The sequence below is a fragment of the Aythya marila genome (genome assembly GCF_965140915.1).
Source record: "Aythya marila genome assembly, chromosome: 1".
NCBI classification, from domain to species: Eukaryota; Metazoa; Chordata; class Aves; order Anseriformes; family Anatidae; genus Aythya; species Aythya marila.
In genome coordinates, this window is record NC_139042.1 from 112,786,710 (window position 1) to 112,814,270 (window position 27,561).

Genomic DNA, 27,561 nt, shown 5'->3' on the forward strand with positions numbered 1-27,561 from the left:
GGCCCCGCCCGCGGAGCGTCAGCCAATCGACGGCCGGTCCGGGCTTCGGCGCGGCCCGCCCCCGGCCCCTCCCTCCCTGAGCGGGCGGCCCCGCTCAGGAGCAGCCGGCGCCCCCCGCTCGCCGCTGCAGCCATGAGGCCGCGGGGCGGCCGCTGCCCGCCGCTGCTCGCCCGCCTGGCGCTGCTCGCCGCCCTGGCGGAGGCCGCGACCTGTGAGTGGGGCGGGAGCCGGGGGTCTCCTCACCGGTAACCGGTGACAGGAGCCGGGAACGGCCGCAGGGTGGGAGCTGGGAGGCGTTGGGGTGCGCAGCGAGGTGGCGGCGGCACCGTCCCTGGGGGCGTTCAAGGAGAGGCTGGGGCTGGTGCCTGGGGACATGGGCAGGGGGTGGCAGCGGTGGCAGGGGAGGGACGGAGCTGAGGGTCCGGGAGGTCTCCTCCAAGCCTAATGACCGAAGGCTTCGGGCTGAGCACGCAGCCTTGGGCGGCCGGACCCGCAGCGCCTCACTAATCATTAATCAGGCAGGAGGAACAACCCCTGTTTGCTGTCCAGGCTTCTGTTTGAGCGCTCGGGATGCGGGCTGCGAAGGGAGCAGCACGGAAAGATAAAAGGTCGTTTTATGTGGGAGCTTCCCATGGGTCCTAAAAATAAACCTTTCCCGTCACGTCCCTTTCTCCTGGTTTCATAACGCTTTCTGTTGCCTTCACCTTCCCCGCTGCGTACCTTGCCAGCTTGCTTTTCTCTGAACAGTGCGAAATTGAAGAAAGTCATCAGAGCCTTGTGAAATATCTGGGGTTCGTCTCCTCCCGCTTCCTGGCTCCAGCTATGAACAATGCCAGGGATCTCTGTGATGGGGAAAAGCAAACAAACAAACGAACAAACAACAACAAAAAAACAGATCTTAATACTGCAGCTTGTGCCATACAATAAGCATAAAGGAAAGATGCCTGTCTACAGTTTGCTATCATAAACAGACAGAAATCAATCTGGGACAAATCTTTATCAGATAAAGACAAAGAGGGGCAAGTCTTGAGGGTGTATTGCATCAAAAAATGCTACTTACACTGTTCTTGTTCATCTAAATGGCCGATCAATTTTAAACAAAACTATTTTTCTCATTAATAACCTGCAACAGTGAACAGCATAGAATTAGTTAAAGGCTTAGTAAATGTTCCTGTTGGCCAGCTTAATTGTGTTTAAGTTTACGAAAAGTCTTTTAATATGTTAGGAAGAAGAAAATAAGGGGTTCCTTATAGTCCTACAGGTGCTATTTATTGGTTTTCTTTTACCTTAAGAATCTTTAAAAAAAACAGACGTCTGTGATATCAAGGACTCAAATACAAACCTTGAGAACTTCATCCAGTTGGCCTAAACTTATGCATTATCGTATTGTTCTCCTAATCCACACCGTCTGCTTATGATCCCTGTAGCCTGCGGTCATTATCCAGGGGAATGGTACCTGATCCCTCTGGACAGATTGGTCAACATCCAGACCTCGGTGTGAAATCCATGTCCACTGTACATCCTATGGCAGGATCAGAGCATTAGTCTGCAAGAATCTGACAGGAAGAGCCATCTTGGTTAATTATTATAAATGTTTAGAAAGCAGGATAAACAGTTGACTAGTTTAGAAACTAATCGTTGCTGCTCCTCCAGGGAGATGTTTTGCATAGTGTTTGGAGGTCTAAAGACACGCACATGCCTGGATACGTACATCTGCACACATACAAATAGGTATCTTTTGCTCCCCTTGAAGGAAGAACTTAATTTGGAAAAATGAGGACTTTCTTTGTGGCTGTCTGCAGCTAGAAAATCCTTCGTTACTGTGTTTACCTCTGTGTTGTCAGATATACAACGTAGTGCCAGGGCCGTTGTGGCCGTAGTGTTTGGGCCAACATCCCATGAAAGACAGGCTTCGGTTAAGATGTAGAACAGGCAAGCATTAGCAGACAGTTGGCTTTGTTTTGTTGGTTACCTAAGCCTTATATCACTGATGAACATTGCAGAAGATGCTGGTTGCTGGAATTACAGTCTATTGCAGTATACCAGCTGTACAAATAAGGTGACCCCACTACCTAGAATGACAACCCATTTAATTTTTATTCAGTTCGCTCAGTCTTCAGAGTTCCTGTGAGAGGACACTAGTAGGCTGTGATGCCTTTGGGTTTTGAATATCAGCACTAAGCTGCGCTTAAGCAGCCCACTTAAGGCAGGTTTATGGGTCTGTGCACACTACAACTACAGCTGTGAGGAACCACTCAGTCTCATCCTCTGCCCCATTTTTTTTCTTTGTCAGGAGTATTCCTTTTAAAGGTGCTTGATAACTAATTACTGCACTGTGCCTATACCACACCAGCTGAAACTAGAGTCAGGTTTTCCATGAAGCTTCAGTGATATATAAATGAAATACACCAAGATCATTAAGGGTTAACCATTGGTTCGACAGGGGCAGAAGTTCACTGGAGTTTCCTGTAATCAGCCTGGCAACAATAGCCGTGAGGATGTTTTTTTTGTTTGTTTCTTTTTTTCCTAATAAAAGTTCTATCATTATCTGTGTAAGGAAAGACCAGACTTTAACTAGACTAAATCTATGCATGTGAATCGAAACATTTACAATAAAAATATGGTAGTTGCAGTGAGTTACATATCTTTATTACACTCAAAAGTCATAAGAAATCAGCTTAAGAGGAGGCAAAACATCTGTGTTGTAGAGTAACAGACCTGTTTCTGTTACCCTACTGTATACAAAACAGGTAGCGTTATAGCTGGTGTAACATCCCCAAGCACATCATACTTGGAATTTTCTTGCACATTATTTATTGAAAAGGCGTGCTAAAATGAAAATGATGTCACTAAAAGGTCAAAATAAGCTTGCTTCAAGTCAGCTGTGAATTAGGACTCATCTTCAGCAGCAAGCCTCTGCCCCAAAGCTGTATCAGCATGCTTGCAGTGGTCATAACCTCTAATGTAAACACAGTCAGCAGGAGAGTTTTTCTGCTTGCACGCTTATTCTGTCTTTCACAATAGCATAAAGTACTGAAAGCTATTTTCTGCCAGCATAATCACATCTGCCTGAATCTTGTGCATTTTAGGACCTTTCAATAGAGCTTTGTACTGCAGTCCAGGCCTTAATGTTGTTACACAAATTATTATTTTTTTTTTAAATCATTCCTATTACTTAGAACAGATGGACTAACTTCATCCTTCTTGTTAGCCTGCTCATATGTAAGAAAAACTACTGACACTTACCCGAATTAATTAAAATGATGCTACTAGTAATGGTTGGTGAAAAAACAAATTACCAAATTGTTTTTCGGGGTGTGCTTTCCCATTCAGCTTTGGGCTTAAAAGAGTTCTCAGTAGGGCCCTTCTTGTCCTGGGATCTTGCCATGCTTTTTGCCAGTCTCGCAACAGGCAATGTTAGTGGTGGTCTCATGGATTGAGAGAATAGTTTCAGGAAATCCGTGGCTGCAGCAGTTTTCAAGTCACTGCCCTTCCTAACTGCTGTGTGAAGGATGAGCAACAACTTGAAAATCCAACTCTGGCTCTTGAAACATGTTAGTAGCCTGTAAGATGTACTTATGCCATACCTTAAAATTTGTGAAAGCGGGAAGCAGCAGATGAGGACAGCAAGCTTGAACCTTTTCTTCTGCATCAGGAGTTTACCTCTTGGAGTAGGGGCTTAGAAAGTATGGTGAACCTTTCCTTTCCCTGAGTAGTTTTCTTGTGGCTCAGTCTTCACCCAACAGTTCTTTCCACTCTCTGGTAATACTCCCACGTAGATGAATGATAGCTGTCAGAAGGAAGGGATCCTCCAATTCCAGACTGATGCCTGCTGAAATAATCAGGAGTGGGGCAGGACACAAGCTGACCTCTTCTCGCATTTCTGAGCATCTTGCTGGTGGCTTTCTGAGATAAGGGTGTGCTTCAGAGATATGCTGTAGGTCTGCCTTATCTTCAGAAAGTCTTACCTATTGCCTTACCATAAAGATTAGTCTTGTCAAATACACCAAGCAAATCAGTTTGAACCTAAAATCTTACCCTGTGTCAAATATCTTTAGGATGCTGTAACAGAAAGGTTTCTTCAGGTCAACATCCAGTATTGAAATGCTCAAGAGTTCTTTTCATCACTTGATAGAGAACTTTAGTAAAGGGTGTAGGGTGGTATGGTTTTGAGCTATACCTGTCACCTGAAAGCTATTCTGCCTTCCAGTTCTGGATGTCATTAGCTGCTCCTTCTAATAAACATTTTAAGTTCTTCTTTCCTGTTAGTGCATGGGGAGGCTGTTTCCTGACAGCTGTGTGCTGGCATGGTGCTCTGGGTCTGAGGCATTCCATGAACATAAACAATTCTCAATTGGCTATGTCTGCTTAAATCGATCTCCACAGACTGGTGATGAATATGCAAGCACACCATGTCTGGTGTGCACCGCAGGTGCTGTGACCCTCAGGCAGTTACCCTGGTCTGAGAGGTTACATTGTGTGAAAGCTGATAAAAGGAGGGCACCTGCAGAAGTGCCAAGCTCTCTAGTTAACATATGTCAGCCATGCTCTTTAACCCTATGAGCTGGATTTCTTCCAATTACATTCATCTATTTTTCTCTTAATCGCACCGCAAGTCCAAAAGTAAAAGCAATGAGGCAGTCTAATTTAGTTGCTGTTCCTGTAATACTGTGTGCTCTGCAAAGAACATTGAAGCTAACAGACATCTTTCTATTTCATACAATTTCCCAACTCATTTCTTCACCAGCTGTGTAAGAGTCAATAAGATAGCAATAACAAGATATATGAAAATTAGGAATGACAACACAATAGATCTGAAATACAGAAATTAAATAAGATTCTGTTTTACCTGTGTAAAACATGAATGTATTTGCAGGTTCTCAAAGTACATGTATCATTCTCACCTTTTAACTTGTCATGTTCTTTACGGTTCTGAAAAATAAAATGGCTTTATGTTAATTACATATAACAGGTAGCCTGATTTTATAGGGCGCAATTTTGGCCTCACACAAGTTAAACAGGATAAGAAAATTTATTTCTAGATCACTGAAAGAGGTAACTAAAAGGCTTAACAGCACTTTTTTCCATTGATCAGTCACACACCTCGCTTCACAGTATCTGTAGCTAAAAATGTATTGTCCTGCATATGACATTTAAACTGTGCTTCAGGCATAGCACTGTATGAACTTTTTTATGGTGACTTGGCTTTTTTTTTTTTTTTGGTCAGAAACAGCTAGCATACACAACAAAACCAGAGTCCTGGCATGCTCTTGCTCATGTTTTCCAGTATCATAGGAAACTGCCACTTCATTAGTGAGTTTTTTTTTTGTTTGTTTTTTTTTTTTTTTTGTATTAGAGCCCCATATTTGTTTCCTGTTTACAGCATTTTTTCGTTAGATAAAAAATAAATAAATAACACAGCTCCTTTTTTTCTACCAAGTTTTGTCCCAGCGGTATGCCTCCGAGTTCCTGGTGAGGAAACGTCGAGCAAATTCTTTTATGGAAGAAAGTAAGAAGGGAAATTTAGAAAGAGAGTGTGTTGAAGAATTATGCAATAAAGAAGAAGCAAGGGAAATCTTTGAAAATAATCCTGAAACTGTAAGTATGTCATGAATATCTGTGAGGTAGATAGTAGTACTTTGCAGTGGGAAAGCTAGAATTACATAGAATTCACACTGTAAAGCTAACAGCAACAAGAAAAGAACTTGCAGACCAAAAACTGGCTTGAAAGTCTTTTGTGTATAGAACCTGCACAATTAATTACGAAGATCGTATGAGCAAAGAGAATAGTTGAGTAGATATTATTCTAAATTCAACTACGGATCACCAGTTTTAGACCACAGTTGTCTGCAAGCATTCCATGTGGGGAAACCCTGTTGGCTTCAATTAAAATTTTATGCAGAGAAGGCATAGCAGTGCAGCCCTTTTAATGAAGGGATTGAACATATTGCTGGGAGCTTTTTTCCTAGTGGGGAAGACACTGTTTCTCAGATCATTCCCACTGTATGTTATTTAGCATTAAATATATTTTATGTAGCTTTGTACTGTAAAAGGGTGATTACATACAAAATATATGTTATTAAAATTAATTATTGTTTTGCAAACTATGCAACAGGTCTATCTTCTGTCCATGGTAACGTAGCATATATTTGGATATACTGTTTATTAATATTTAATAACAAAAATTAAGTAATTTCAGTAGTCAGTCTTTTTAAAAAATAATCTATTTTAGTAACACTTTTCACTTCATTGAATTGCTTGTGAAATTCACTTCACTGAATTCACCTCACTGAATTGCTTGTGAAACATTCAACCTACTCCATTTGTTTGTTTGGGGGTTTAAAAATGGAAATAAAGGAGACTGCTCTCTATCCAGTAATAATATTGGGCAAGATCCTTTCATTCTGAGACAGTTCTCAAAGTCATTTTGACATCCAATTCATTTTCATTGACGCTTTGAAAGCATCCGATTCAGTGCAGAATCTTAATCTTCTCACCACTGAGTCCTATATTAGGAAATAATCTGCTGTCTTAACCTAAGCAATAGTGATACAGAAAACTTGGTATATATTGTAAGAGTCAAAGTGATTTTCTTTCTTGCTTCTTTTATAGTTACAATACAAATTATTTTAGAACATATTCAGTGTATTTTGCTGTTAATTCTATCTACCTTCGTTTTTTTCTTACTCGTTGTTTTTCTTTTCTTTGTACAGGAGTATTTTTATCCCAAATATTTAAGTAAGTACAAGAAACCTGAACAACTCTAGTATGTCATTCACTGGCCTTCTTATTTGGATAATACTAGTTTTGTTGTTCTGCCCATACCATTTGAATGATTTCCATGCTGATGATAATGCATAGTAGCTCTTTGGCAGTTTACTGTACTTAGATCCCAGCAGAGGCACTCAGAAGGTTGGTCTGTGATCAGCTGTCCTTAATATGCCCGGACAAGTTTTCTAATTCAAGCTGTGAGAACAGACTCTTTGAAGATTCCATGCAAAGCTGTTATAATTTCAGACCAAGTGAGTGTTTGTATCATATGTGTGGGTTTACATTTGCAGGCTGCCTTGCCTCCCATCGAGCAGGGGTTTTCAGGGTTACTGCAGTTACTCCAGATTCTCCAGCTGACCTGAGGGCTTGCGTCAATGGTAAGCACTGCTGCTAGATACTTCACCTAACGCACTTGCATCTAAGAACACATGTGCTTGGTGAAAAGGTAGTTCTTGTTGGTAGAAAAAAGACAAATCTCCATATTAACTCAGGCAAACACAATTACCTGGAACAGGAACTGACAAAAAAATTTAGGTGATAGTGTTTTCAGAGTAAGAGGTATAAGTGACTGGTTTTATTTTTAAAATATAGTGGAGAAGAAACGTAATTAACTGCAAAATGGGAGGCAGAACTCTTCCAGAATCAGTGTGCTGCCTCAGCTGACCAGTGTTCTCCCGTATGTCCACTGTACACTGCCATGTCTTCAGTAATTTTGCCTGACTCTTCCTGTCTAGTAGGTCCTGTTCTGTCAGCTAAGGGAAGAGACCACCTGGTAAATTTCGTCTTGGTACTGCTTTTGGGTTCATGGTTACACTGTAGCCCTTCACATTGTGGGTAACATAACCAGCTGAAAAATTCAAACAGTAGCTAGAAGATACAATTACTTACTCCAGAGGCAAGAAGGTTACAAAGCAAGAAATGTGCTGTGTTGCTCCAAGACGTAGTTTTTATACTAATACGTAATTTCAGTGTGAACTGTGCTTTTTCTAGTGAATTCACAGGAAGCATCTATACCATATTCCCTACTTGTCACAACAGAAACATCTCTCTAAACCTCTTAAACCTTTACAGCCTGGATACATCAAAGAAGGCTTCCTATCCTTAGGCATCTGACCCTGTTTTTGTCACTGAAAACAACAGAAGGCAAAACAATCCTTAATGACACTGCACATGGTCATGGATGAACATATTTTCCAGATCACTTGGCCAGCGTGCCTGCTGTCACAAACTAAGATGTATTCCCATTCACATCACTCATTCTCACTCATTAAAGCTCCTGGGAGGAAAGAATATAGCAGAGTTGTGTGAATGTGCAGTGTTTCCGTATAATCCAGTGAAAACAAGTTTACTTGATAGTCATTGTATTTCTCCATTTGGGTTCACATAATAAAAATCAAAAAAAAAATCTGTTGCTATTGGTCAGTCACTAGGAAAAAGGACAAGTTAAGAGATTATGAATAAATTTGTCAAGCGTTTCTAAGGCCTGAGTGTTCAGAGGACTCCATGCAGAGCATTTCTGGAAAAGAACTACTGCTGAGAGAACAGGATATAAAATTCCCATTAAGTCTATAACTTTTTTTTTTTAATGCGTATTAATTGAGATAAATCTTTAGTGACAGTGAATATCAAACATTTTTTCATTTTAAAAGTTTTGTCTTTCAGAGCTTATTTATCCAAATTGTTTTGATAGTGTCAAAATGAAAAATCCAATGACAAAAAAATAACTATAACAAACAGCTTATAATACAATGACTAGTTTGGATCTCAAGATGGAAAATCGAGGAAAAAAAGTAACAGTGCAAACAGAACTGAAAGATAATTTTACTTGTTTCAGACAGAAGACCCTTTCTTAAACATTTATAATCCAAGAAATTATCTAAGCTGCATCATTAAGTTCCTGAACACCTGTATCACATAATTGCATACTTAACTTCTTTTGAAAGTAAGCACTTAAAACAAAAACAAAAACATTTACATCTATCGGCTTACTTACCTTGACACATCTCCTGGATATCAAAGGCTCTGAGTGGTAGAAGATACAGGTACAAGCATACATTTCTTGCCACCTACCCTTTCCATGGGAAGCTAAGTAGATCTGACATTTAATTGTTGTCACAAATGTTTCTCAAGAAGCGTTGCTGGGTTGTAGGTCAGAAGGTGCGTCAGATTGGGAAAAGAGGAACACCAAGCCCACTTTTGGAATAAGCAGTTTCAACATTACTGTCCCTTCTGTGACATCTAAATCAATCATCCATGGACATTTGGACATGGTTGTTCATGGACATGGACTCTTTGTTCAGTCCTGTTCATCCTGTCTTCCTCCTCTAGCATACTTTACCAGTTCTCCTTTTTAAACTTATTTTCCCCAGTTCTCTTCCTTTTTATATACTTAATTCACCTTACTCCATCTACACATACTTTACACGGACAACCTAATCCATCTTCTCTCAGTTCAGACTCTCATGAGCCATTACTGCTTTTGGCTCAGAAACATTTACGCTCAATTGTGTTCTGTAGCTGTGTACTCTAAGGATATCCTCTACATCTATTCCTTATGAAGTACTTTGCTTGTACCAAACCTGGTTCACACCCTTGTTTCTTGACCTACAAAAGCAAAAAATAAGCAAGAAAGAGGAAAAAAAAGAATAAAAAACAGTTCTAGAAGCTACAATTGGAAATTATTCTGACAAGAATCATACATCAAGCTCATGCCTTTTATTTCTTCTTCACAATTTGTTCTGTCAATCTTCACCCATAACTGGAGTCATTTGGTCTGCAGCATGAACATTAAATAACAAGCAGTAGCTATTCTAAAGATACTGTTTAGTTCTGGAGTTTAGCTGGCCCACGATGTTTGGGATTTACTTACAGCAGAATTTAATTAGAAGTAGATTTAATTGGCAAATATACTAACAAAGATTTTATTAAGTTTTCTTTCTCACAGAAGGCTAAACATATAATTCTATGGATATCAGTTCTTCAGTTCTTTTCAGTAAAGTAAGAAACATCTAAGAAATCCAGTGAGGCCTTAGTAACAGAATCACAGCAACTTTCAGTTTCCAGGAACACTTGCCTCTCCTGCTACTTTCTTGAATCTGAACATCACAAAATACTTCCTTCTTATTCTATCTGTTCTTTTATTTTTTTTGTTTGGTTGTTTTTTGTTAGGTTGTTTTTTGTTGTTGTTTGTTTTTTAGCAAGCGTGCCTCAAAACAACATCTCAGAACTGTACAAGAACATAATTTTGAGGTAGAAACAATATATTTGTAATTATGAGAGGTCTGCAGAAAAATAATCCATAAAGCTACCAGCATATTCAAGAAAAGCAAATGTGAAGATGCCTTGTGTAGTGTGCTGACGTAAATTTATGAAAACGGTGCCAAAAGTTAAAAGACCTTATGTATTTTGGGTAGAGCAAGAAGACAATGAATTCTGTTCTTGAATTCTGTTCTCTGTCCCAAACAGTGTATTTTGAGCCTTCCTTTCTGAAATCTTGACAGTATGCATAGTCTTCAACTGCTCTTTCCAATCCAAATTTTGGTTTGTCATTTCAGTTAATATCTGTGAAAGGTGACTGTTAGACACAAATGTATCCAGTCTACCCAAAGAACCCGGGTAGCAAAGGCAACCTGAGGTATAAGGTTCTTGAACGTGATTCTTCTTGAATGGAGAAAATGAACACTTGAATTGTATTCTCAAATTTTTGGTGCTGAAAGTTTGATATTTCTACTGAAATTTGTGGTAACTTGACGAGGCAGAGCGCTTTTCTTTTAAAAGTGGAATGAATAAGTCCTTCAAATTTAATGAAAATAGGATCATCTTCCTTTTGTCACAGTTTGCAGGGATTAAGATGGCTTAGTGAGTCATTTGGTTTTTGGTTGTTTTCTGTAGGACAAAGGGGGAGTACTGGTGGCTTTTTAGCATGAGTTTTGTATGGATATTTGGTCTTATGCATCAATGCCTTCCTATTTTATGAAAGGTACCCGTAGGAAGACAGAAAGAAGGACTAAAGCTATCCTCGAGGGACAACAACCCTAAATGACAAGTATTTCTAATGTTTTCCTCCCACAGAAATTTCAAACCAGTGTAGCCCTCTGCCATGCCACATAGATGGATATAAGGATTGCATAGATGGACAAGCCAAATACACATGCATCTGTAAACCAGGATGGCAAGGAGAGAATTGTGAAGAAGGTATAGTCTCCAATCTCCTTACAATATCAGTTCTCAGGAACACAGTTACATATAAAACACTGAATACTATCAGATCTTTAAGTATACCTACAATCACAGAGGTGTGAACGAATGCTTTCCTCTGAGCAGAGATTTCTGTTTTGATTTTGTTCTAGATATAAATGAATGTGAAGACTTCAATGGAGGTTGTAGCCAACGCTGTTCTAATTTACCTGGAAGCTACCGTTGTTTATGTGAAGATGGCTACTTTATGCTTCCAAATAAACGGGACTGCAAAGGTAGGAAGTGAGTCTTAAGGAGAATTTCATTACATAACAGTACACTGCCTATCAGCTAGAGAGGAAAGTAGTCTAGTAGTTCCGCAATTGTTCTAAGTCAGCAAAAGCTTGCATTGCCCCTGACTTGCATTGCCCCTGCTTCAGCCTGGCTCCTCATCCCACCTCCTGTCTTACACTACTCCAAACATTTGTGCAAATGTATAGTGAAAAAGATGAACGAACTGAGGTGGTTAAAACAACACAGGGTTTAAAACAAAACAAACAAACAAAAAGACAAAACAAAAAAGAATGATACCACGATACTAGATACCAATTCCTTATTAGAGCACTGTAAAGGTTGTTTTAAACACTAACCAGTTTCTGTTATCCTTTAGGCATGCTGAAACAAGAATATAGAGTGGTGCAACCAGCTAACACTGTTCCCACTGAAATCCTCTCTGATAAACACTGACTTAGGCTTAGTCACTCCTAATTTGTGATGCCCTTCTTTTCAGAGTTATAAGTTCATTGGAGAATAATCTATTAATGAATCTACAAATGCTCTTTATGGAGAGAAGTATTTCTCTTTCACTCACCCAGAATAATTTTTCCCTGTACCTAAATGCGTTTATTATTATTGACCATGACCTACATGCTGCATTCTACTCCAGAAAAAAAAATACAGTTATTAACTCATAGGTATTTTTTTTTTCCTGAGTAGGAATTGCCAAGTAACCTAATTTTATTTTAGTATTTTTTCCCCCTGAACTGTGTCAACAGTTTTGGGTAACATCAAATAACTCAAGAAGCCAGACCTGCCACTGTCTCTACCTTTAGTCTCAATATTTTTGTGAATGAATACTTTCAAACGAAATTCCAGAAGAACATAAGATGGCTGCTGTGTCAAATAGCAGATAAGCTGGTTAGAATCTCTGCAGTTCTTGGAAAGATGCTGGAAAAGTTGTCTAAAAAAAAAAATTCAAAGAAAAATACACTAACAGTTAATAACTTAGATCAACGAGACAAAAGTTTAGAACTAACTCTGATTCTTTGCAGAAGTTTTAGCATAATGCTTGGCTAAAAAAGAGCTAGTTCTTTTCAGTTAGTTAACACTAGAATCAGTGAGTAACAGACAAAGGGAAATAACCAGCTAACATACACAAATACAAAAGAGTCTTCACAGAGAAGTAGAGCTTTACGCTATTTTCAGTAGTGATGTAAGTACATATCTGACTACTGATCATTTAAAGACTATCAGATTGGCAAATAATAGTAAGAACTAAACAGCCTGAGTACCAGTTAGGTCATTTGATAAACTGGATTTACATGTTTCCTTACGTCCAAGTATAAAATTGTACACCAAGAAATTTGAAGTCCACAAGGCAAATGTCAAAAAGTAGACTGTATCCTAGACAGCTTTGACTTCAAAAACGCTTTGAGTCCTCACAAGCAGGTAACAGAATCTGTTCTCCCCATGCAGTGCTATTCCAACAACTACTACAAAACCATGGAGAAAAATAGCATGATCCTTGCATGTGCAAGTGGGAATTGAAGTACTACCAGGGATCTGTTACTTCTCTGTCTACAAAACATTTAGTTTGATTGATACGATATGTTATATCCACTTGTCACATCTGCATTTTGAAAACGACATTGAAAAATTGGAAACAACACTAAAATGGTTGGAAGGAAATAGTGAGTGACTTGAACACCTGTCAGCATAGCAAATTCAAAGAAGATTGTGACATGAATTGATTGTAGCATGCAAAAAACTGATAGAATTATTTCTTGTCTTTCTGTATGCGTTTTTATAAGATTTTATTATGCAGTGTGGTTTAGTTTCTAGGAAATCTGCAGACTCTTTTTCTCTTATTGCCTTCCTAGATGTGCATCTCTTTTCCTGTTATCCACAGAACACGTGAGAAAATGTTAAAGATAGGCAGGCAGAAAATTCATTTTTCACTGAGGGCATACAGAAATGCCTTTCACAGACCTCCAGAAGTCTTTACTGCTATAGTTATAGTCTGCTATAAAATCATGACAAACCTAGCAAGGAAAACAGTTTGCCAGCCTCACTAAGTTCTTACAGTTTCGGTTAGGAAAAAATAGTATGCAAGAGATTAACTTGTTTTTAGTAACTTGTTTGTATTTCTAGATATAAATGAATGTGTATTATACCCAAACATCTGTGGGACAGCCATCTGTAAGAATACCCTGGGGAAATATGAATGTGAATGTCCAGAAGGCTACACATATAATTTAACATCCAAGAACTGTGAAGGTAGGTCTTTCCCCTGTGCCACTCTCCCAGCTTTTTTTTTTTTTTTTTCTTCTCTTCCTCCTCTTTCCATTCTTGAGTCTACTGCTATAACAAACTCCAGCATCTCTTCTAGTAGTGCATTGATTAATCTTCATATTGTTTATTGTGATATGACTCAACTGTTCTTTCAAGGGCCCAAGCAGGCAATATTGCGCAGCATGTGAAGTTGCAGTGACTTGCTCCCAGGTATTCAGGAGTTACCATGTATTCCCCTGTTTGCTGCATGCCGAACAACTCCATGAGTTCATATGAGCAATGTCACCTGTCTCACTGTAGAGAGGACTTTCTGTCCTAGTTCTCAAACCAGCCAGTAAGTTTCTTTCAGATAACTTGAAGCAACATGTTGAGCATCTGGACATTACTAGGGAGTTTTATACCCTGTTTTTAAGCATCACTACAGTTATAAGGATGGAATATTTGACATCAGCCAGTTCAATATACGCCTAACTCAAGATAGGTTATAGAAAAAGCAATTAAAAGTACTTATTTGGCAATTCCAAACCAGCTGAGACACTTAAAAAAATATTTATAAGGACACAGTCACCAGAAATTAAACCCATACTTTATCTATTGGTCTCGAATATCTAAACAGCTTCTCTATATCCACATAATAGGCTGTTTAGGTGCTTATTTAGTTCTCATGGCCAGGGACTCTGTCTCTCTGTCCTTTATATGTCCTTAGTTTTAAGATACCAGAAAGAGCTTTTCACTGTATTTAGTGAAATTTTAAATAACGTTGTCTAAACCTCCCTTGGGGTCTCTAGATATGTTGGAAATTAATCACATTAGATTTAGTTGATCTCCATTCTAAGCTGGAAGTGAAAGGATAACAATTGCATGAAATACATGTGTGTGTGTGTTTATATATATACACATCTATATATGTGTATACATATATTTCAAAGACCCCACGTTTAAAGTGAAAAAATTCTCTCTCCAGAAAAAGAGCTATTGAGGGGAGAAAAAAAAAAAAGATCTACATCAAAAGAACGTTTTCTCAAGAGTATTCTTTTCTGAAATGAAAATTCGATAGAAAAACCCTCACGGCAAAGTTGAAAAGTACTGATAACTTGTGGTAAAGTGGCAAGAAGCCATTCTGACAAAGACCATCATAAAATAACCTTTTCAAGTACTGGAAGAATTTGCAGTTGTCCTACAGCGTACTTTAGTTCACTACGCCTGTTGTCAAAGTTTCTGTTTAGTACACAAATCAGAAATCAAATTTCAGTCATAAAAGAGAGAATGGGCTTTTAGAGTTTTGCTATGAATGGAAATTTTTGATGTTGCCTTTAAGAAAAATACATCAGTGACTAGTTTTTATTCTAAATGTTACTTCTATGTTACCGTCTAAACAGACGCAAAAGCAGCTTCTTGCTGGCTATGAATCTTCTGCTGTGTGGCTTTTCATGCAGCATTCCTGTGACAAAGCTTTGCCTAATAGTAATGATTATATATTCAGACATCTGCTATTTGTCCAGTTACTACAGGATTAAAACTCTACTGACGATTTTGTGTCCCATTTTGAACAACGTGCACTGGAATGGGAAAGACCTCACCATAATTAATCTAATTCTCACTACTCTCTGCAGATACGTGGGCTGCATCAAATTGAATTTAAGTATTTTTCATCTTTTGAAACTGGGATCCCAAAAGATTGCAAGATGAGGACATTTAAACCAGCAAGTTTTACCTCCTGGATGGAGAATAACACTGTTAAGCTTTCAGATCTGGTTGTAACCACATTAAATGAGTCATCAAATCCTATCTAAGGATTGTGTAGACAGACAGGAACGTAGCCTTCCAGAAAGACTAAATGACATTAGTTTTTCATTGCCATGTTACACGTAGGTGGCAAAATTCAATTACTCGTACTAGGAAAATCAGGTTTGCATATAATTACATATTCATCTCTGTGATGACAGTAACAATAATGTGGAAGAGATTTTTTTTCCCCCAAGAATTTCTGGGAGCAGTTGGCTGCAGTTCTTCATCCCCACCTCTTACAAGACACTATCGGTAGAAAAAGTCTGTTTCATAGAAGTCATACAACTCTAGATACAAATCTTCTCATACTTCTTGCAATTTTGATCACTTAGCAATTTTGACCAAGTATGCTTATTGTGTTAGTTGGGCCTGGCTTTCGGTCAGTGCCTAGGAGATAAAGCATGCTAAAACCATATTTGGAAGAATTACCTAAAGTTTGGAATGCCTCTCCCCATATTCTTCTCCCTTCTCTGGATGGGGAACTCCTCCTAAAGAGGTGACTGAACCAGTTAATCCAACAGGACAGAGCATATCTGCATTCCAGGTATTAGTCCTCCTTAGCACCTGGTCTGAAAATCTGAGACAGGGAATAAAACTTTACCTTTTCCTCATGAACTGTTTAACACACACAAAATGCTGCTTAGCTGCATCCATGCTCTGGGGGAATGACTGTTTCCCTAGCAGCATGTAGAACACCTCCCCTCTAGGACATGGTTTGCAGCTCCTTTATGGCCAATTTTATCATACCTTAGCAACTTATCCAAAGTACGTTATTTCAGTCTTCCACTGAAAGCAGCTCTCTGAACCCAGGATGCTGCTCAGATTCATGGGTTTGCATGAGAAGCTTCAGCTGGCTGTTCAATGATGTGGGACTGACGTTTGGATGGATATGAGGGAAGCCTTTGAAATCGCTCAAACAAGCATGCAAAGTTGTATTCAACAACTTGGAAGAAAGTAAGATATTTTTAACATAGTTAAAAGGAAACAAACACCCTAGTCCCCTCCAGCTTGTGCAAGTCAACATTTCTATAACAGGACAATTAGCTCTGCATGGGAACATTCATTTGGACTGATCAGGGATTGTAGAACAACTGCTGAGGAAGAAGACTGATAACTACGCAGGAAGCTTGCCTATCCTTCTGCAGCTATCAGACACTCTGGAAGGAAACCTTACTCTTGAACATTAGGTTCATTTTGGCAATGGAAATTTACACCCCTCACACCTCCAAGACTGGTACCAGTCTCCAAGTAATTGATTAAATGATAGAAATTCGTCTGTCAGGCAGTGTGTAATAAGCTTTCATAACAACTTCATAAGCTTCTGGTTTTCTGCATGTTCTGGGCCTGAGCAACGTGCTCAAAATGAACTGCTGCTTTCAGAGAATTCAATACTCTGTTTTACTCTATTGCTACAGGTTAGTTAGTGCTTATAGTTTTACTTTTGTACTGCTGGGTATTCATGTGCCAGAAGCGGTAAAGAATCTTCCACAGGGAGCAATGCCTCCTGAAGTGTCTGTACAGCGTCATGCTCCTCTGGGAAGGGCTTAGGAAAAGAGTTGCTTCTCAGAGTCTCTACTTCCACTGCTCTTGGGAGACATCAAATGTTATGGTTTACTGAGACAGAGGGATTTGGCCAACCTCTTTTCAGTGGTTTGTGGGGACAGGACAAGGAGTAATGGCCACAAGATGGAGCACAGGAAGTTCCACACCAACATGCAAAAGAACTTCACGGTGAGGGTGACGGATGACTGGAACAGGCTGCCCAGGGAGGTTGTGGAGTCTCCTCTGGAGATATTCAAGGCCTGTCTGGATGCCTACCTGGGCAGCCTGCTCTAAGGAACCTGCTTTGGCAGGGGGGTTGGACCCAATGATCTTTCAAGATCCCTTCCAACCCCTACAATTCTGTAGGATCTCCACAGCGAAGCAAGCTATAGAGTTTGTTTTTTTTTTCCCTTCTCTTCTCTGTGTGCTCAGGCCTAAGTGGATTTCCTAGCCTATTCAGAGCCCTAAATGATCATACTGAGAATGAAATTTATTTTTCCCAAAACAGGCAGAACAGGAAAGGACAGAGAAAGCATTCTTCTCACCCACTGCATACTATCCCTAGGCTGTGTTTTGGAATTTGGCTCATTTGCATGTATGATAAGATGCAAAAAAACAACCTACCAAGCCAAAAAAAAACAGTGACAGAACCAGCTTGACCTTTTAACACATCATTTTATAGTCTTAGTTTTAAATGGACATCACACCACAAGTCACCAGAAGTTATTAGAAAATGACTTTCACCACAGAACCCCTTGTACCAAGTTGATCTTGCAGTTTATTGGGTTAGGTAACACCCGTCAAGACCATAAACAGTTTAATGAGTTCCAAATGGAAAGGATTACACATGCCAAATGAAAGAGAGGTGATCTAATTGCAGACAGAGGAAATGGAAGGGTCAGTTGCAATTATGCACCAGCAAAACATTTCTTAACAACTGACCAGATCCTGCTGTATGACTAATTTGTGAGCATTATCTCTGAGGCATATGGAAAGAAGTATGATTCAAACTCTAAAATAAGCACTTAGATATTGCAACTCACCCTTTTATCTTACTCACCTAAGTAGTACTACAGGTGACAAAGGCCAAAATGAATGAAGAAGGAATCAAGCCATAAGCAGAGTATTGGTAATTTACAATTGCAGGAGTTTACCTGTATGTACATAGAGAGTAACACATTTCAATAGGTTAGCTTTCCCAAATCTGAGCAAAGAAGACCTCTTAACATTGGCAGACATTCACCTCTGAAGACTGCAATTTCAGGTACAGTCACAATTAAATTTAAACATTTGTTAATTTAAAATAATTCAAGTTAAGGCATTGCAACACACAAGCCATCTGCAAAACGCTGTCAGATGAACTTTTTACAACATCCATTACTGTATTTCTGCATTAACAACTTATTTTATCCCCTTACCTGAGTTATTGGATTCTTGAGGCATTTGAAGGATCAGAGAGAAGCAGGAAAATCTCCTCTGTGACCTTTTCTGCAGCTGCGTACCTAAGATCAGTTAGAATTCTAACAATCCAAAAAGCTGCAGTCATCAATTCTCCAATTATATGTTAGTATATGTTAGGAACTACCTTTCGATGTGCATGAAACCTTTTGCCAGAACAGGAAAACACCATCGGCAATACTTGCTGGTCAAAGATTTAAGGTCTTGTATACATCTTTTTGACCCAGAATATCCTCAGTGAGCTGTCCCAGGGCAGGCAGTGGAACCACATGCAGAGCAACTGATATGACCTTGCTGTTTTTAGAAGTGCCATGATTATAATGCAGAGAACTCACAACAAGAACTTTTATCATCTCCTTCCATGACAGAGCACTGTCTTAGTGAAATGGAAGCAAGGCAAGTGGTGGAGCTGGGTGTCGAGTTCTACACAGCTTGAACATACTACAAAGACAACAAGAGATTTCTGTATTGCATCCTATGCCTTTCAGTAGGGATATCCAGAACTTTAGTTCTGGTTGTATTACCTGTAGTAAGGGACAGTACAGCTTTTTCTTTTGAGATGAATGTGCAGGAGGGAGCGTAAGCCTGAGCACAATTCCCTTGCAGTGATCATTTAAGGAAAAGGTGAGGAAGATGAGACATTTTCATAATAAAGAACTCTTCATCCAATTACAAGGTCCTTTTCATGAGTTGTTGCCCATTTAAGTAATGGAGAAACTGCATGCACTTGGAGGCTGAGCAGTGTACAAATCGTAGTTGTAACTGCAACAACAGTAGAAATCAGAGTAGCATCCAGAGTGCAAAACATGGTGTACTGTTTTGGAAGGAGATTATGCATGGTTGCTGCAAAGTAGCAGATTTTACAATAAGTGTTTTTTTTTTCTTTCCCTTTTTTTCTCCTCCCCTCAAGCAACAGCAAAAAAAAAAAAAAAAGTATTTTAGTCCTGAAAAAACTAACATAAAATGGAACACTTAAAATTCACACGCTACTACAAAATTGCTTATTCACACTTGTTTCAAAACAAGTATTGCAGTTTCTTTAATCTGAGGACCCAAAGCACCCTCAGAGCTTTTATCCAGGAGAGATTTTGCTCATTTCTGTATTAGAAATGTAACAGTTACATTGGCTTTTTACATAGCCTTTCCTTTCTAAACTATTATATATAGCCTGCAATATTGAAAATGAAGTTGCTGTAGCTTTCTTACAGCTTAAATGAGATTGGTCTGCACAAATAGATGCTGTCTGAAACGTAGTTATTTGTAAGATTATTGTGTGTTGTTTTAACACGTGTTTATTTTAAAACACGTATTTTGCCCTGAAATTATTTTGGTCTTACGTGAAAAAAATCATGTCCCTTTTCCACACAGTTGCTATATAAATTCTTAATAACTCTAAATTATGTTGATATCCATTGGGAAATGAAAAGGTCTGATGCAGAACGACATTTCTACCATAAATGGTAGTGATTTATTGAGGTCTCTTGCACTAATGCAACCACCTTGCAGCTCAGCTTCTTACTGCCTCACAAATCAGACCAATTTTCCCCCTGCTCTGCACACAAGGCCCTTATCAGATTACTAGGGCTTATACACCCAGCAGGTAATTCTGGATTGTACATTTTACATAGGAGACATCTGTTAGCATTAGTTAGCTTAGCAGCAGTCACCTGTTGGATTCATGTTAAGCTGTAGAACCCATCTTGTCTATTATTCCATTAAAGTGTTAGTTTTCAGTCTGAACCACGAATAATCTTAATAAATCTTTCTATATGCTTCTATTTCTCCTAGATATTGATGAATGCACTGAAGATATTTGTGCTCAGCTTTGTGTAAACTCTCCAGGAAGTTATAGCTGCTATTGTGATGGCAAGAAAGGGTTCAAGCTCTCTAAGGACATGAAGAATTGTGAGGTAAAACTGCACTATGTAATATTCCATATGGAAAATCAAAGTTGGATATCTCTTGATGACAGGATGAGTTAGATTCAACGAAGTAGGAAGATATTTGAGAATGGATTCAAAATCGCTGAGAAACGCTGGGGACTTTGAGCTATGGTTTGGCTCACAAAGCAGACCCAGTAGGGATTTGGATGCCATTCAGTTCATGCATGCGCATTTACAGGAATCCTGTCAAGAAAGACTGGCTTAGGCAAGCTTCTATTTCCTGCTGCTTCCAAAATAAGCTCCAGCTTTTTCCTATCAAACAAATAATGCCTGTTCAGCTTACTCAGAGACAAAATACTCCGATTTGCCCATATGTTCCTAGGCTTTCCTTAGACTGCACAAAAGTTTTCACTTGCTCTTTCAGAATTACTCTTTTTTTTTTTTTTTTAATCCAAACAGGCAAAAAAAAAAAAACAACAAAAAACCTGAGCTGGATTGTTTTCGGCAGTTTTCATCTGCAATAGCTTAAGAAAAAGCACTTAGTAAAACTTGCCAATTGAACAGCACCTCATAGCCAAAATAAGCTGTTCATGCTCAGCTTATTAGTAGTAGAAAGTTTAGAAGTCTGGAGAATCCCAGTACAGGGATTTTCTTGTGAATGGTTCTCTGTATGCTCTGAAAGGTTCAGGCAGGCTGAGACATGTTTTACGAGGTAAGCTCAGATAACTGCCAACAAAAGAAACACCTCTAACACACTATAATAAAACTGGGCTTAAACCCAGCCTGAACAAGGTCTGGTACAAGTGCTAGCATGTGCGTATTAGAACTGGTTTGTTCTTCCTGAAATTTTATATCTGAACAACGTTGGTATTCATTACATTTCCTTTTCCTTCTTCCTGAAAGAAAAGTATCTTCTGGCTTCATTACATGTTATTTTTCAATTTGGTTATTCAAAAGTGATCAACTGTCTATCTGGAAGCTAGTTTCAGGCCTCTAAACTGGAAAAAATAGTTTAATCGGTTGAAAATATATGCAATCCAAAGACTAGTTATATTGGCAGACATAAAATGGAGTTGCCATAAAATTCAGGAGCACCTCTACATTTAACAAAACTGCTTCATCATGAATACATGAGTCCGAGTTCGGGTACTCTACTTAACTATTTACCCAACTAACAAAAAGCATATTTTGAGAACAGAAGAGCCCTCCCACACCTATTCTTGTTGGTTCTGTTCGGCAGGACTGCTATACTGCCATCATATGAAAATTAAACAAGAGGTCTTTTGAGGGATAATTTCAGATCAAAGATGTTCTTAAGCTCCAACTAGTCAAGGACACAAGTAATCTAAAGCCTATTCTGCAAGTCTTCCTACCTTATGCAGAGCATAGGTACCTGTATCTAAAGCAAATCTGAGTGCTTTACTTTTAAGACAAAACTGTAGATATTAATTATAACATCAGTTTCAGAAGACAAAGAAATCAACATCATCTTAGAAGGGATGGTTGACATTTCTTGAACAAATATTTTACTAGTTTAAATTTGCACTTAATTCCTGTATATAAGGTCTGTTTAAATCTTCAGGTAGCTGAAAGAATAAGAGCAATTCTGTCCACAGCCCCCTCCCCCCTACTGCAGCTGGCTGACTGTGATTATTCACATTTGACTTTGGATCATGTATTTTGATTAATTCCAGTTTCACATACTGCTTTAGGACTTTCAGTTGCCACAAATACTTAACACTTCTCTTTTAGACTTTTCCTGAAAACACACTGCTTTAAGAGCTTCATAGCTCCACTAACAGTTCTCAGCAATATTAATTCAATGCTATTCCAGAAGGAAGAGCGTTGATTGCATCAACATCCCTTTCCAGAGCTCAAGAAAGACAAGTACATTCAATGAACAGCCAGACAAAGATTTTGTATTGACCTGTTACTGAATCTACTTGTAAATTGCTTCTTTTTATTCCAGGTAAATGATTCTAGTAGTACTAGAAGCTGTACAGATATGAATAGTTGTATATCAGTAATGATAAAGAAAAGGTGATTTTTGTTGATTTTTAAATCTGCATAAGACATTGCTCTGGCCCCATTCCCTTCTAAGACCTGATCAGGTTTAGATTCCACACAGCTTTAATAATGGAACCAGGCAGGACCCTAGCAGATGGGTGTCATCAGTCCCTGGTGACAGAAAAGGAAATGATGGAAGATTAGAATTCTTGATTCAAAAACTGAATATTTAAATAGTTACAATCCACCAGGACTGTGTTTCAATCTCAATTATCCTTCAACAACTTAAAGAAATGGACTTTTCAAACAAAAAGAAACACACTATTTCATTTGCAAATAGATATTCAAGTTAAAAATAAATTTAAAAAATGAGGTAAGCCATCCATTGCTTAAAGAAACAACAACAACAAAATAGACTAACAGGCAACAACAGAAGTTACTTCACGGAATATCACAACGCAACATTAACAGCTTTTTTTTTTCTCTATTATTTTCAGTCTATTCCTCTGTGTATCCCACTGAACCTAGAAAAGAATAATGAACTGCTTTACCTGGCAGAACAGTTTACAGGAATTCCTGTTGTGAACTTAAAGTTTAAATTGCCAAATGTCACCAGGTAAGCATTTGCTTTTGATAAAAGTATGCCTGGAAATCATGGACATTTTTTTCCCTTAATTTTCTGAGGGCGTAAGGTACTTTGCATGCAAAAATTATACCACCATCTCCCCATGGATTAAGATATTTTTATATGGAGAATGAATTAACTCAGGTCCCTATGTACACCATCACTTAAGGGAGCGCAGAGTTGTTTGAAAGCGGACAGGAAGAGTCAGTTTGGAGTCAGTTTACAGCATCTCTTATTGACTGTACTGTGTCCCTGAGACACCTAATCAGTGTAGACAGCAGCTTTCTTATGTGGCAAAACTAAGAGGTCAGCAGGTTTCTTCCAGACACCTCAGGAGAAGGTAGGAGCCACTAGCATCTGTGTCCCAGCCAGGGAACAGCACACAGCTGGGGCAGACAGGCACCACTGGCATGTGGTGTGATCATGTATATGAATAAACAAGTTGGAGTCTTCCAGCCATTACAGACCAGGTTACAGATGCTGAGATGCTGTTGGTAGAGAAGAGGTATATGGACTGGGAGAAAGAGTTCAGAGAAATCCAGACTTAAGTGGGCAAAAAACGAAAGAGGTTTGAGGACAGTAGATATAATAGGCAGTAGGTCCCATTGGTTCGTGGAGAGCAAAACTGGTTCATCTTTGTGATAGAACCTTACTCATGAAAGAAAGAGCAGGGGTTAGGAAAGGTGGGAGTCAGTGATGCAGATACAGGAAGACATTTAGAATTCTCTGTTTGAAATTCAGATATGGTAGAAGAAAAAGTTACTGTATAGCTTCTATTCTCATCTATGGGTATGGCTTCAGGTTTGTTAGTGGTGCTACTTCCTTTCTGCTTTGGGTAGAAGCTGCCTCCTGTTACACACACACACTGCTGAGAAACAAAAACAGGCCAAGGCTCCCCCTATCCTGTTCTTCCTTTCAGCGTTCCAAGGACACTGATAAAGTGCAGTACCTTGTCTACAGCACTGTCTGTGTGATTTCCTTTACAGCTGGCAGAACAATTGACAAAGGTAGTGACCTCTTCATTACTGTTGGACTTCTTCACGGTGGTAGCTGAAATTGCAGCACTCCTTGACATACTGAGTGAACAATTTCAAGAGTAACAGCAGCAATAGCCGTTGAGTTGGTGATCCCCAGAGCCTCAGAATCTTACAGAAAGACATAAATAGTGAGAACTTTTTCCTCTGCCATTTTTCCAAGTTGACCTAGCATTAATGCTCTCCTGAAAGACCTTTCGAAGATGATAAATGTTTGACACTATCTTAATAGTCTCCGTGTAAATACAGAATGATTTTCTGTAGGTCTGCATGAGAGACTGACATCTAGTGGACAAAGAGCAAGACTGGAAGTTAAAGTGAATCAAGTTCTCAATTACAGCCCCCATACTTGTTTCTTTTATTGTCTTCAGCAAATCCTTACTCCAGTGTGCTTTGTTTTTTCCTTTCATGCTAAATCTGTTTTATATAGCCCAGAAGTTCTAGGAGAGGAGGGCTGTTCTCACTGTACTTATACTCTCTACTACAGTAGCCTGTACCGTAAATCATAATTGTACTATGTATACATTCAATCAACTGCCGAGGTCCAGACAACAAATCCTCAAATTAAAGAGTGCTGTATCAAAGACATCAGTATCTGTAGCAAATTGCTGGGTCATAATTGTTGTAGGGCAGCACTTGGCAGCCCTGTTGAGCTAAAGCATGCCATAGATCATGTGTTTTTCCCCATATCACATCTCCATGCAATGCAGTAGGGATATTATCTCTATCCTCTTACTAAAGTAGATGCGATATCCTTCACAGGCAAAGCTCATAGCAGATTTGGGAACTGAACCAAGGCTAATTCAAATCCCAGCTCCAGGCATTAATCTCAAAACATTTCCCTGGATTCAGATGAACAACATTAGATTCTGCATTTGACTAATAACATCCAAATACCACAACTGCTCAGAAACAGAGTTACCAAAAGGTTAATATCTATGAATTTTTTATTTTTTTTTTCTCCCCTAAAACCTTACTAACAGGTTTTCACAGGTTCTTCAGTACTTAGGTTTTCTGTCTTTATTAATAAGATTCCTTCTTCACAACTCAGATTTTCAGCAGAATTTGATTTCCGGACATATGATGCAGAGGGAGTTATACTCTATGCAGAATCCCTTGACAGCACAGCATGGATCTTGCTTGCTCTTCGTGATGGAAAGATTGAAATTCAATTCAGGAATGAATTTGGAACAAAAGTTACCAGCGGAGGAAAAGCCATTAATGATGGCCTGTGGCATATAGTAAGCTGGGTTTACCTCTGTCCTCTCCTTCCTTTAATCCCCTATGAGAACATTCTGTACTGTATGCAGAAACTAAGCAACTGTTCCAAGGGCTTAAAATGATGCCCTCAAATTCCAGACTTAAATACCAACCAAGAAACTTGTGAGCATGCCTTACATCTGAGAAATCATGGCATTTGTTCATCATTGATAATGAGAATTAGCACTACCTGGCAGCATAAGAATTATTCTTTGTAGTCATGAAAACGGAAGCAGCAGATCATTAGCAAGTATGATTGCAAGGTGAGCTGAATAAGACACTTTGCCTAGGAAGCAAGATTTACCTTTGGTAGACCAGAAGCCCAGCTTGTTCTTCAAGCTTGCATACCTAAGGTGAAAGGCCTTGCTCAGGTATACCATCTATAAAAAATAGCATATTATTAACACCAGTAAGTTTGTTTTTAAAGGGGGCCAAGAGAAGCTAGAATTCTGCACAGACCTGCTTCAGTTTAGTACAACATGCATGAGATAAAAATCTATTTCTATACCTCACAATAGCAGGAGCAGGTGTTGAGCCCACTTTGTCCCTGTCCCACCTGGAGATTCAATCCTGTGCAGCAGGTTACAGCGACATGAAGAACTGCCAGATGTAGATGGGATGTAGAACAACTGTAGAAACAAGCTTCTTGCAAGCTCAGTAGACCATAAAGCAGGCTGACTAATCAGCTGCATGTGTTTTCCTGAGGGTAGGGTGGGAATAAAAGCACCCAGGTCATCCTCCTATGCGGTGTCCATGGAAATGGACAGTTGCTATGATTCAAGTTTAAATGTGCTATAAGTACTGAATACATTAAAACTATTTTACAAGTCAAATATTTAGAGGTACATAAATAATACTTTCATACAGGTATATAAAATTAGCATTTAAGAGTATTCTAATTATGTGTGTGTATACATAAACATTTCTATTTAATTTTAGATATCAGTTGAAGAACTAGAGCACAGCATCAGTGTAAAAATAGCTAAAGAAGCAGTGATGAACATTAACAGCCCGGGAACTCTCTTCAAACAGTCACACGGTTTCTTGGAAACTAAGGTGTACATTGCAGGATTGCCTCGCAAAGTGGGTGACACTCTAATTAAGCAGGTAACTAAAAAAGTAATGTTGATTAAGACTTAGTATTTTTGTATTGTTTCTTTAACAGTCACACGGGACATAGTAGCAGCTTAGAACCCATTTAGAAAATGAAAATGGAGTTACTAACCATGTTTTGAAAGCAAATATGCAGAAATCTCTGTACACTATCCTCAGTTACATTTCAGTTACAAAAACACAGTTCTTAAGGGCTAATCTTTCAGAATTATGTTGCTTGTTTCGTAAGATAGCCTTAAGATTCCCTAAAACACCACCACTTCTGCTGCAAGAGCATTTCAGAGCGATTCATGTGTCTGGTGCTAGCTTTTGCCATGCTATGGTATGGAAATCACTGTGCAGGTGATTTTATTGCAGGCACAATAAGCTTTCATTTTTACTAGGTTTTTCAATAGCTGAGGCTAGTCAAGGCCAGTGATTCACTCAGTCTTCCATTCTCTGCAGCTCTGTCTTTTGATGAGGAGGAGTACAACCAATTACCTGCTTCTCAGTCCAGGAACCCTCAAAATAACTGACACGCTAAATAGAGAGGCAAAAAGTAACTGTACACTAGAGACTATGCTTTTTAAAAAATAAAAAATAAACTCAATTTTTGTTCAAAAGTGAAGTAGAGGGAAGAAGTATGAAGCAATACAACAACATTCCCTTACCTAACAGAAAGTAATTTCAGGAATTTCTTTATGCTTTCATACAAATAGAAGACAAAAACCTTGAACAAGGAGCAGGAGTAATTATCATTGTCCTACAGGTATAGGAAAGCTGTGGTGATCTAAACGAAAGGACAGCATGAGCATTAAAATTGAAGCAATTTATTTTGTACAGATCTGTAACTACAAAATGGAGATAATATTAAATCAGGAGTGCCTTTTGAAGGCTGAGGTACTTACTGCATGCCATTTGTTTCTTCCTAGTCTCACTTCTATAATGTGGCAACTATAGCATTGATAAGGCTATTTTATTAGCTATAAGTTCATATGCAAAGTAACGCCTCATTACTAATTTGTTTTAAAACAACTTTGAATTCAAACACCTAGTACTGTAATTCTTTTACAGATTAACCCTCGCCTAGATGGCTGCATTCGTGCCTGGAACCTAATGAATCAAGGACACTCAGGTGTAAAAGAAGTTATTCAAGGAAAACAAAGCAAACACTGCTTAGTAACAGTTGAGAGAGGATCCTTCTACCCTGGCACTGGAATGGCAAAGTTTCAAATAAACTATAGTAAGTATTTTTCTTTCTATTCCTATACCTTTTGCTGCAATGGTGATGGACTTGTTTGATTGTCAAGAAAAGAAAAATCAAAAAAATTAAGCTATTTGCTTGCATGAGGAC

The 27,561-nt window shown here is 38.8% G+C and overlaps 1 protein-coding gene across 1 annotated transcript in view; it reads left to right on the top strand.

The window, feature by feature from the left end:
• The first annotated feature begins 60 nt into the window (after positions 1-60).
• Positions 61-27,561, top strand: part of PROS1 (protein S) — a 34,807-nt gene continuing 7,306 nt past the window's right edge. The window contains exons 1-12 of the mRNA XM_082776368.1: positions 61-211; positions 5,441-5,598; positions 6,714-6,738; positions 7,062-7,148; positions 10,843-10,965; positions 11,121-11,243; positions 13,378-13,503; positions 20,095-20,216; positions 22,694-22,812; positions 24,907-25,096; positions 26,055-26,222; positions 27,282-27,450. Of these exons, the coding sequence (XP_082632494.1) occupies positions 133-211; positions 5,441-5,598; positions 6,714-6,738; positions 7,062-7,148; positions 10,843-10,965; positions 11,121-11,243; positions 13,378-13,503; positions 20,095-20,216; positions 22,694-22,812; positions 24,907-25,096; positions 26,055-26,222; positions 27,282-27,450 (1,489 nt within the window). The 5' untranslated portion in view covers positions 61-132. The remainder of the gene's footprint in view (positions 212-5,440; positions 5,599-6,713; positions 6,739-7,061; positions 7,149-10,842; positions 10,966-11,120; positions 11,244-13,377; positions 13,504-20,094; positions 20,217-22,693; positions 22,813-24,906; positions 25,097-26,054; positions 26,223-27,281; positions 27,451-27,561) is intronic.